Genomic DNA, 11580 nt, shown 5'->3' with positions numbered 1-11580 from the left:
AGTCGGTGCTATAAGTTATAAGTATAACCCAATGTCCCATGATACACTCGAACAGAGGAAACAAAGAAGAGAACTGAGAGAGAGAGAGAGATAGGACCGAGAATAGAAACGAACAGGAAGAATAGGCCGACGAGGATTCGAAAGCTTGGTTCTTCCGGGTTTCGAGCACAGTACGGTAAGAGATTTTTATTTTCTTCTCTAATTGAGTTAGAAGATGTCAAGAGGATATTAGGGTTTTTATTTTTATTTTATTTTTATTTGTTTTGATGATGAATTGGAGCTTGATTGTGATGTGCTCTAGAAGATCCCCTTGATTTCGTTGGCTAGGTATTTTTGTTTGGAGTTTGAGATTGAGAAACTAGGGTTTTGAGCTTGGGGATTTTCTGATTTCACGAGTTTTAAGTTTAATAATCTAAACTTTAAGCTTGTTTGTTTGGGTTCAGTGATGATTCAAATTGTGTCGATTGATTGCTTTGTTTTCTATTAAAATTTTATGGGTTTTGACGGAATTGAGTTATGAGTTTGAGAATTGTTCTGTGATGCTATGGCCTTCTCTGAATTCAGGTTTAATTGAATTTCGTGGTTGTAGCTTGATTTTCTTTTTGTATTGCCCATGATTTCATTGTTGATTTGAATCTTCTTCTTCTGGAAATCACTTGATGTTATATGATGAGAGTATCGATTTCTGTTCGGTATTACGCTTACTATGTGTTTTTGAGATTATGTGTATAATTCTTATCTTTTGTATATGGTATAAAAGCTCAAGTTTGAACAACAGTTTGACTCTTTTCAAATGCCAAACAAAATTATGTTTACCCGGGTTTCGATACAAGAGAGTTTTGAATGTTATGGTTTAATGATATTATTTTATCGAGAAATGCTTGAAAACGAACCGAGAGTTAGGTTCTCTTAAAGGTCAAATACGAAACATATTTTCTTCGATCGAACCAAAGTCCAAGTCTAAAAAGACTAATATTACCGATATTTTTACAAGTAAACTGCACGAATACGAACCAAATGTTATGACTCTTTTTAAATGTCAAACGAGTTACAATCTTAAGTTTTATAGAACATTTGGTTCGTATTCGAACACTTCACTTATAAGAATAACGAGACTGAATCCCGAAGTTTTCTTGTTTTTCTCAGATTGATCTCATCTGAACGCATCAGCGATGGGAAAGAAAAAGGCGGATGATACCGGAGGAGCTGGTAAGGGTAAGCCAAGCAGCGGTAAAGAGGCGAAGAAACTTTCTGTCACGGAAATGCTGGCCATGATGGACCAGAAACCCGAAAAGCCCAAGAAAGGCTCTTCTTCGACTGCGAAGACCAAAGCCCCGAAAGCCAAGTCTTACACCGATGGAATCGATCTTCCTCCCTCTGACGACGAGGAAGAGGAGTACGCTTCAGGAGAGGAACAGCAAGAGCAAGACGATGGACCGAGCAGGCCGAATAATAGCCAGAGAAAGGCGGGTCCGAAGCAGCTCGAGGTCTCGATAACGGACAAAGAGTCCAAGAAGCGCGAGAAGAAGGAGATTCTCGCTGCCTACGCCGCCGAGCAGGCGAAGAAGGAGGCTCTCAGAGACGACCGCGACGCCTTCACCGTCGTGATCGGAAGCCGAGCCTCTGTTCTCGACGGGGAAAACGAGCTCGATGCCAATGTCAAGGACATAACGGTTGATAGCTTCTCCGTGTCGGCTCGGGGGAAGGAGCTTTTGAAGAACACGTCGGTGAAGATATCGCACGGGAAGAGGTACGGTCTTGTCGGGCCAAACGGTATGGGGAAATCTACGCTGCTGAAGCTTCTCGCGTGGAGGAAGATTCCAGTCCCCAAGAACATCGACGTGCTTCTGGTCGAGCAGGAGGTCGTCGGCGACGACAAATCCGCAATCGAAGCCGTCGTTTCGGCAAACGAAGAGCTCGTGAAGCTTCGTCAGGAAGTCGCCTTGCTGCAGAACTCGGTCTCCGGGGAAGGAGAAAAGGACGAGGATGACGACGACGACAACGATTCTGGGGAAAAGCTTGCCGAGCTGTACGACCGTCTTCAGCTGATAGGATCCGACTCTGCAGAAGCTCAAGGATCGAAGATTCTCGCTGGGCTCGGATTCACGAAGGACATGCAGGTCCGACCCACTCGCTCCTTCAGCGGTGGTTGGAGGATGAGAATCTCTCTGGCCCGGGCTCTCTTTGTACAGCCGACCCTTCTGCTGCTCGACGAGCCAACGAACCATCTCGACCTCAGGGCCGTCCTGTGGCTGGAGGAGTATCTGTGCAGGTGGAAGAAAACCCTGGTGGTCGTTTCCCACGACAGAGACTTCCTCAACACGGTCTGCTCCGAGATCATTCACCTCCACGACCTGAAACTCCACTTCTACCGGGGAAACTTCGACGCCTTCGAGAGCGGGTACGAGCAGCGCCGCAAGGAGAAGAACAAGCAGTTTGAGATCCACGACAAGAAGATGAAAGCCGCGAAGAGGAGCGGAAGCCGCACCCAGCAAGACAAGGTCAAGGACCAAGCCAAATTCGCGGCCAAGGAGGCTTCCAAGGGCAAAGGCAAAGGGAAGAACAGCGCCGCGGACGAGGACGACGCTCCGCTCGAGGCCCCGCGGAAATGGCGGGACTACAGCGTCGAGTTCCACTTCCCGGAGCCCACCGAGCTCACTCCGCCTCTCATGCAGCTCATCGAGGTCAGCTTTAGCTACCCGAACCGCGACGACTTCAAGCTCTCCGGCGTCGACGTGGGCATCGACATGGGGACCCGGGTCGCCATCGTGGGACCCAACGGGGCCGGGAAATCGACCCTCCTCAACCTCATCGCCGGAGATCTCGTCCCGACCGAGGGAGAGGTACGGCGGAGCCAGAAGCTCCGAGTCGGGAGGTACTCGCAGCACTTCGTGGACCTCTTGTCAATGGACGAGACTCCGGTCCAGTACCTCCTGAGGCTACATCCGGAGCAGGAGGGTATGAGCAAGCAAGAGGCGGTCCGAGCCAAGCTGGGCAAATTCGGGCTGCCGAGCCATAACCATCTGACTCCGATTGCGAAGCTCTCGGGGGGACAGAAGTCCCGAGTTGTGTTCACTTCGATATCGATGTCGAAGCCGCACATCTTGCTTTTGGATGAGCCGACGAACCATCTGGACATGCAGAGCATTGATGCGCTGGCGGACGCGCTCGACGAATTCACCGGCGGGGTTGTCCTCGTCAGCCACGACTCGAGGCTGATATCGCGGGTCTGCGAGGACGAGGAGAAGAGCGAGATTTGGGTGGTCGAGAACGGGACCGTCAGCTCGTTCCCGGGTACTTTTGAGGAGTACAAGGAGGAGCTACAAAGAGAGATCAGGGCGGAAGTTGATGAATGATTTTCAATTTTTGCTAGTATTTATTGTTTTAATTATCAAAATTTTGAATTTTTGTATGATTGCTTCTGAGCGGATCGAGTACGAGGTTTTACTTTCTGGAACTAATAAAGTTGGATATATTCTTTTGGTATTGTAAGACATTTATGTATTCTTGGTATTGAGTTTTTTCTGAATCTCACTCTCTCATCTCACACTATGTCAGTTGATCATAATTAGTCGAGTTTAATCTGCATTACAGATGTCCGATATGTATATTCGTTTTGTGCTTCCGTTTGTTCCAAATTGTTGATTAACCAGTATGACCACCTTGAAACTTTTTTTTATGATTCAAGAGTAACAAATATAAGATTACAAGAGAGTCCTACTTTTGATTATCTTTCCATCATATAATAAATGAAAGAATAATTAAAAAAAACAAACATGGTCATTTGCTGAAGCAATTGTCCTATTTGCTACCAATTTCATAACATTTTCTCACTTTCCACCAAAAGACTAATTTGTCTCAAAATGCCACCATCTATTTCGACAATGTTGACATTTATTTTTGTTCTTACTATGAGATGTCAACATTGTTGACATATCGATGATATTTTGGGCCAAATTAGTATTTTGGTGGAAAGTGAGAAAATGTTATAAAATTTGTGGCAAATAAGTCAATTTCTCAAAGATAAATGCCCACATAAAAATTCTATTTTCTCTTGAGAAATTGTCTAATTTGTCACTAATTTCATAACATTTTCCCACTTTTCACCAAAATATTAATTTTTCCCAAAATGCCACCATCTATGTCATTATTGACATTTTTCAGAAAATGTTATGAAATTGGTGACAAATTAGGCAATTTCTCTTTTCTCTTTCGGAATACGAAAATTACATTCAAGTCCTTCCAACTAGGTCAACATGTCTCAAATAAATTTGACCGATTTAAGAAGCTGATCACTATTTTGGAAAACAATGGAGATGGAGGGAGATAGTAAGAGCAAATTAGACCCTACCAGTTCTTCTTCTTCTTCTTCAGGTCTACAATGGAGCGAATGGCAGTTATTGGATTCGATTCTACCGACCGGAGGTTTCGCTCACTCGCTGGGCCTCGAGGCCGCGATGCAATCCCGACTCATCTCCGGCGAGCAACAACTCCAATTCTTCATACTCCAGCTCCTCGAAAACACCGGAAGCCTCCTCCTCCCGTTCGTCCTCGCCGCCGCGGAGTCTCCGGACGCGGCGACGCTCCGGCGACTGGACGGAATCCTCGACGCCACGCTGACGAACGAGGTGGCGCGCAGGGCGTCCACCGCGCAGGGCTCGGCGCTGATGCGCGTGGCGGCGGCGGTGTTCCCGGAGATCGGCGCGGCGGCGGTGAGGCGGTCGGCGGCGGGGTCGAGCCTCCACCACGCGGCGGCTTTCGGGCTGGTGTGCGGGCTCGTGGGAATGGGCTCGGCCACGGCCCAGCGGGCCTACCTTTTCTTGGCGATGAGGGACGCCGTGTCGGCCGCCACCAGGCTCGGCCTCGTGGGCCCCATGGGCGCCGCGGTGTTGCAGCACCGCATGGCCGGCGCCGCCGAGGCCGCCGCGCTGACGTGGATGGGGCGTGACGTGGACGAGGCTTGCCAGGTGGCTCCTTTGCTCGACACCGTACAGGGCTGCCATGCCTACTTGTTCTCTAGGCTTTTCTGTTCTTAACCAGAAACACTCGTGATCAGAGACAGAGGTACACCTAGTACATAGTTTTCCTTTAGAATTCGAGTGCTCTTTACACAGGATCATAAAGGTCTAGTCTAGCCTCTGTTTTTTATTTTGTTGATCACCCTGAATGGCTTGAACATACTCGTGTAATCTATGGATCTTTAAATGCATTAAGCAGTTTCTTAGAGCATCTCCGTAACACCATTTTATGTCTAGTGTAATTTTTATATCAAATCTTAATTTTACGCACTACAGTAAATTCAACACTGAAGAGAATATTCTAAAAATATGTTTTTAGTTTTACGCTGTAATACTATTCATTTGAGGTGAAAATTACATATTATTTATGGAGTTTTGGTGTTATCATTGGAGCAACTCTACACTATTTATGGACTTTTTAGAGTTGCCCATTGGAGACGGCCTTAGCTTTGTTAATATTACGCTTTGCAATTGGATTTTGATAGAGATATGCTGCGTCAAATCTCTTAATATGTAAATTCTTCTGATCAGGTCACCATAAGCATTCTACAACCACGCGAAAACGCCCAACCCCCATTTTTTTGGGTCGAAACAAAGCAGTAATCGCGAGTTCATTTTCCTTCTCTACAATCACTACTAAATATCAGTTGTCCTACTTTGTCCCGGAAAAGTAGGCCAGAGGTCCAACAATGGCAGCGTTGATATAGGTGGCGGGCTCGGAGTGGCTGTAATCAGAGCGGTCGTCGGGGTAACCATCGTTCTGATTCGGACCACCAACCACGGCCCCGACCAACACGTTTGGGTTCGGGTTCGGCGAGTACAAGTGTTTGAAACCGCCCTCGCACCCCATTGCCTGTGGCTGTATGGCCAGCGAAGGGAGGGACGATCCCCTGTGGTGGATCCTCTTCGGGTAGTACGCACCGTACCCGACCATGTACGACATCTTCACAGGGTTCACCCCTAGAATGTAATCCACCTGAAATAAACCCATTTCCCCACCATTAATTACTCATTAATCTTGAATGATCATAAATGAAAATCGCTGTGTGTGTGTATATATTATTATTACTTGTTTCTTGGCAAGGCTTCTTAAGGTGCTTGAGGTGACAACTAGGCTTCCACAGTTGAAGGTCTGCTTTGTGGCTGACATGTACTTGGAATATGTGGAGAGTAAGAACGTTATTGCAGTCACATATTGCAAGTTGCTTGAAGGTAACTTGTAAATCAGCCCTCCTGCCAAAAAAAAAAAAAAAAAAAAAAATCAGCCATCTGATCGAATGTTATTTTTTTCTTCTTTTTTTTTTAAATTTTTTTTTTTTGGGTATACCTTGAGTGTACTGAGTACTCGAAGATGGAGAGTTAGGTAAAATCCGGCACATAAATTGTTCAGCCTGTTGTTTGAACTGCATATATTTTGCATCTTTGTCCAACAACGCCCTCTGAAAAACAAAAGAAAAATCATTACACACAGAGAGCAAGGTAGAGTACATTATTACATTTATCATAAACTCTACAGCTGCATAAACATATACCCTAGATAGAAGAACAAAAGAACCGGCAAACTTATTGTCCCAGCTGAAGATGTCCGGGGAATCAGAGCCCCCCAAAGACTTCAATATGTCGAAGTACTTCGCGTCGTTGGTTGCTCTCAGAAGCCACGAAGCTCCCCAAACCAGCTCATCCTACACACACACAGAAATATTTGCACTGTCACGTGTCGACGCATGGATGAAAGTTGAAAATGCTTAGCTCCATTATGGATATATATGTATACACTGACCTTATAGCCCGAGTAAGAGCAGTAAAAAGGACAGACAGCGGAGCCGAGAGAGTCACTATAAGAGCCCCTGTGTTGGAGCGCGAAGTCCATGACCTTCTTGGAGGTGGCCAGGAGGAGGCGGGAGTAGCGGGCGTCGGATTTGCGGAAGACGAGGGAGGCGGCGGCGAGGGCGGCGGCAGTCTCGGCGGCAACGTCGGAGCCGGGGGAAGAAGCGGTCACGAAGTAGACGGCTCGTGGGGTGTCCATGTCCTCGGGGCGCTCCCAACACCGGTGGTCCGCGGAGGGGTCGCCCACGCCCACGTAGAGCCGCCCGGGAGTGGCCGTCGCGCACTTCACCAGGTAGTCCGTGGCCCACCGGATCGCAGCCCGCGCCTCCCCGAGCTGGGGACCCATTCGCTTTCCGTACTCGAGCACGCTCCATGACAGCATCGTGGCCGTGAACGACATCGGGAGGTTGAATTTTATGTTGTCCCCCGCGTCGTAGTACCCTCCGCTCAAGTCCACCTGGGCCCAATTCAATAATTATTATGAAATGATTATATGATAATAAATAGATTTAGAGCGACTTTAATGGTTGTCCAAAAGGACTTGCTAGTAAATAATATAAAAATTTGAAACAAGTAGTATCGTCATTGTTTCACATTTATGTCATTTGTTTTGTAGAGCAAATTGGTTCTATAGAGTTAATATTAGTGGGCCAAATGGAAGTTTGTTGGATTGTTATCGGATGATGTTGATATGTGGACCTACTTAAGCAAAGAAAGATATTGACTTATTATTAAGAGAGATTCTTACTTAAATGGATGTAGTTTGAGAATTTTAAGTGGCAAATGAAGCTAAAGTGTTATTGACTTCACCTTTCAAATTGCTCTAAGGAATTCTATTTAAAAGATTATGAGAAGTTGAAAATTATTGAATTAGTTTGGAGATGAAATTTGGTGATACGAATGCTCCTGTGATATTATAGACTTGTTTGTTTTTCAGAGTCATGGGTATCATTGGACAGTATTATATTTCAATAAAGTTAAAATAAGTATCTTATCCAATTTTTTAATTTCAGCCATATATAAGTGAATTCAAAGAACTATCAACATATTATTTTTTTCATTAGTATCAATTGATTTTGATTTTACTACTATGGAGAATTAATAATCAAAGAAGTAGTTATTAATTGTGCCTGTCTTTGCATTTGGCATGCCGTGAAATGAAAGCAAAGTAGTGTGGAATGAATATGTGACATGGCAATAATACGAGAAAAAAGCGGTCAAAAACATGAACGATGGATAATGAATGATTAAGGAGAAAAAAAAAAAAGAATAAACTAACGCTTCCTTTATTGGTTACCGGATAATGTAACCAATACACTAGTACACTACACTTCTACATTTTTTTTTAAAAACTTTATGTTTCAAAAAGCATTTCGCGCGTTTGAAAGGTCATTTGACTTACAAAACAACATGACATGAATAAGAAGAAAAACACTCGCTGAGTGTAGTAATAGGATAACAATAACAAACAAAACCTATATAATATATGTGTATATATACATATAGACGACGTACATGAGCAAGGCGACCATCGTAGAGGCCAGAGTGAGACCTCCATGTGAGCTTCTGGTTCTTGGGAAGACGACCAGACCTCTGTCCCTGAAAGAACAGTAACGATTTCGCCAATGCGTCTCTGTAGTTCGGACTATTGGCTTCAACTACACTCTCACTGTTATTCAATCCCATCAACACTAAAGAAACCCAAAACCACACACACGACAACTTCGCTACCCTTTTCATCACCATTAGTGCTATTACTTTTGGGAAAAGCCCAAAGCAATTAGTGCCCTTAAAAACTACAATTTGTGGCTAATTAATCTGTGTTTAAGTTTTATGATGTGAGGATTGAGAGTGCCTTTAAATAGGTGTGTCATAGTAAAGGGATTGAGAGAGAGAGAGCCAACGCCATTCACTGCCCCGTAAGCCGCAAATTTTGGCTTTTTTGTTTAGTTTCAAAGTCATCAAATATTATACTTATGATCCCTACTTTGCTTTACTTTGCTTATTTGTGATTACTATATAGCGATAATTAAGGGATTTTATTTATTTATTTATTTATAAATGTGTTGCTAATTTCAACTTGTAAGTTCATATTCACGAAAGCATATATTAAATACCATGCAGAGAAGTGAAAGCAGTGTTAGCAATATTATATTAATATTGACGAAAATACAAGACAATTTGCATGAAAGGAAAATTAAACGGAAATAACAAATTACAAATAAAAACCGGCTAAACCTTAGAACCGAAAAAAAAACGAATCGGAGAAGATGAAAAGAAACAGTCGAGGCCCGTTGGACGGTTTCCTTGAAACTTTTTATCGTTCTCCCACGGATGCTGGAATACGTGAGAGAAAGCCTCCCAGGATACAACGACTATAGAGGCAAGCTTAGCACCAATAGGCTTGACTCTCGGCGAACTACGACCTATGCGAAACTATCACCAAGACAAAAGAAAAGAAAATTTTTTCTGAAGAGGAAAGACTTCGGAACAGTGGGAGAGATGGATTTCTTGTGTGTCTTCTGAACGAGATTTGAAGCCTCCTTATATAGGCCAAGGCTCAGTAAAGGGTCCGGTTTTGAAACATCAAAAACCGTCCAGCCTTAAAGGCATTTAACACTCATGATGAGGCTGTTACCGCCGGCCATTAACGCACTGCTCAAAACCGTTCATCGTTTTCAGCCTTTATGACATTAACCCCCACGAGTAAAGGTGGCATTAACCCCCACGAGTAAAGGTTTAATTCCCAACATAACAAAAGAGTTATTTATGGAATTAAAACATTTTTGGAAGTGAACTTTGCAATAAAAAGAAAGCCTGAGACCGAGACAATTCCCGAAACCCGAGTCCGAGCCCGAGTCCGGCCCGGTCCGACTCGGCGGCGCGCAACCCACACACACTCTCCTCTCTTGCACTGGGATATCCACTAATTAAAGAGGATAGTATTTAAACACTACCACAACACCCATCTCCAACCAATGTGAGACTCTTGGTATTCCACTTCCACAACACAACATAAATGTGTTTCTTTAGCCTACTTTGAGCATCAATTTCTCATTCATCCTATGTCCGATTTTGGCAAACAAATATTCAATTTTATACCCCTTGTTACGAGGAATCCGATCACTTGTAATTATTCAATTCCGATGAGTGGACCTCACTCAAATTGTTGCCATACACATGTAAATAAATACTATTTATTTACTTAATTTCCAACAAACAGTTTATCACAATGACTAATTCCAAACCATTCAACTATAGGCGGGGACATGAGAAAATTCTTTTCACCTCTTAAAGTTTCTACGTAGTTAAGACTTATCCAAACAATTACCGATTTAACTAAAAAAATTTCTTCTAAAGATTACAAAATTACGTTCTTTATTTATAATTAAACAAAAAATTAAAAAAGTAGTCAATTTAAACGTTTGAAATTACTAAAGAACCAACGTTGCACTACACATTTCAAGTACAAGAATCGAATTGATTAAGTCTTTAATGTCACCATGTAAGATTTTCGAAATTGTTTGTTGAGGTAAATAAGCTTTATTATAGACGTTTTAGCGGTTATTTACGCATTGATTTTAATAGCTGGGGTTTGTTCAATCATATAGTGAAGTCAAGCGTGAGTGAAGTGACACAAGTTGGTCCACCAGAATTATAATGGTCAAACACCTAAATAAACTAACAAAGTAAACGCTACACTCGATGCATCTATCACGCTCTATAGTACTTCCATAAAAAAACAAAAAAAAAACAACAACAACAATAACAACTATTTTTCCTTTTCATATATCGAATTCCAACAATACCAATTAAAGCAATAAAGCCATTGGAATATCCCAAAAAATTCAAATTTCTCCGAACAAATATTAAAACTTTGACGACAAGATATGTATCAAATATCACTAAGTGGGCTACATTGACCCTTATTTTAAGAATGATTAAGGGGAAATAAAAACTACGGCTCGATGTTAGATTATTATGTTCTCAATTTTTTTTAAGCTATACAAAAAGAAAACAACACATTATTTTGGCCGCTCAACATTTGTGCTTTATTCGTTATATTAAGCGTAATAACAGATGACACACTTGATTTATGCTAAAATCATAATGATTATAAAGTACAGTGATATTGAAAGCAATACGTGTAATGTGAGTGAGTTAAATGTATGTTTGGTTCATGCCCGACCAATGGATATATTCAAGTAAATAACATGCCTCGTCACTCGGGAAAAAGAAAATTAGCTAACACATTTAAAATTTATTGAAATGTGGCACATCTGAAAATTCTCCACTTTGCTTTTTTTTTTTTTTCTTCAAATCTTCAGGTAAAGTGGATGCGCAAATGGCGCTAGTTTAGAAATCCGTCTCCAGAGGTATGTAGGCGATTTTCCTCGAATATGCCAGTTTCATTATATTAATAAATTATTTGCTTACTTTGGATTGTGATTACGGAAGGAAAACTTTATAAACTGTGTGTAAAACTATACTCAATTCAACTTTTAATTGATATTACATATAAATATAGTTTGTATGTGCATTTTGACTAAAATATCTTTTAATCCCATTTTCTTTATTTTGCCTTATCTTTTCTTTCTCATTCTCTATCTTTTCGTCTTACTCTCTCTCTTTTTCACTCACGTTCGGGTCTCTCTCACGATGATCCATAGAGAAACAAAAAATCATTTTCTCCAACCGTCTCAGTCGCCGTTTCAACACTTTCAAAGGTCACATT

At 42.5% G+C, this 11580-nt stretch overlaps 3 protein-coding genes across 3 annotated transcripts; 2 read left to right on the top strand and 1 right to left on the bottom strand.

The window, feature by feature from the left end:
* On the top strand, positions 1-3542 carry ABCF4 (general control non-repressible 4). The gene is made up of 2 exons (XM_089611855.1): positions 1-175; positions 1147-3542. The coding sequence occupies exon 2, from the start codon at positions 1173-1175 to the stop codon at positions 3354-3356; it is 2184 nt and encodes a 727-aa protein (XP_089467981.1). The 5' UTR covers positions 1-175; positions 1147-1172; the 3' UTR covers positions 3357-3542.
* A 758-nt stretch (positions 3543-4300) lies between these two features.
* Positions 4301-5290, top strand: UREF (urease accessory protein F). Its single transcript, XM_089613079.1, has one exon. The coding sequence runs from the start codon at positions 4311-4313 to the stop codon at positions 5034-5036; it is 726 nt and encodes a 241-aa protein (XP_089469205.1). The 5' UTR covers positions 4301-4310; the 3' UTR covers positions 5037-5290.
* Positions 5291-5506: 216 nt separating this feature from the next.
* Positions 5507-8710, bottom strand: CEL3 (cellulase 3). Its single transcript, XM_089612349.1, has 6 exons — positions 8361-8710; positions 6799-7302; positions 6551-6700; positions 6346-6457; positions 6088-6251; positions 5507-5994 (listed from the first exon to the last, which is right to left on the bottom strand). The coding sequence occupies exons 1-6, from the start codon at positions 8589-8591 to the stop codon at positions 5671-5673; spliced, it is 1485 nt and encodes a 494-aa protein (XP_089468475.1). The 5' UTR covers positions 8592-8710; the 3' UTR covers positions 5507-5670.
* Between the last annotated feature and the right edge of the window lie 2870 nt (positions 8711-11580).

This window comes from Urtica dioica, chromosome 4 (genome assembly GCF_054948205.1).
Source record: "Urtica dioica subsp. dioica isolate 48M chromosome 4, U.dioica_male_clone48M_v1_H2, whole genome shotgun sequence".
Taxonomy (NCBI): domain Eukaryota; kingdom Viridiplantae; phylum Streptophyta; class Magnoliopsida; order Rosales; family Urticaceae; genus Urtica; species Urtica dioica.
Note: the sequence above shows the minus strand (reverse complement) of the source record. Positions and strands in the feature narration are given on the sequence as shown.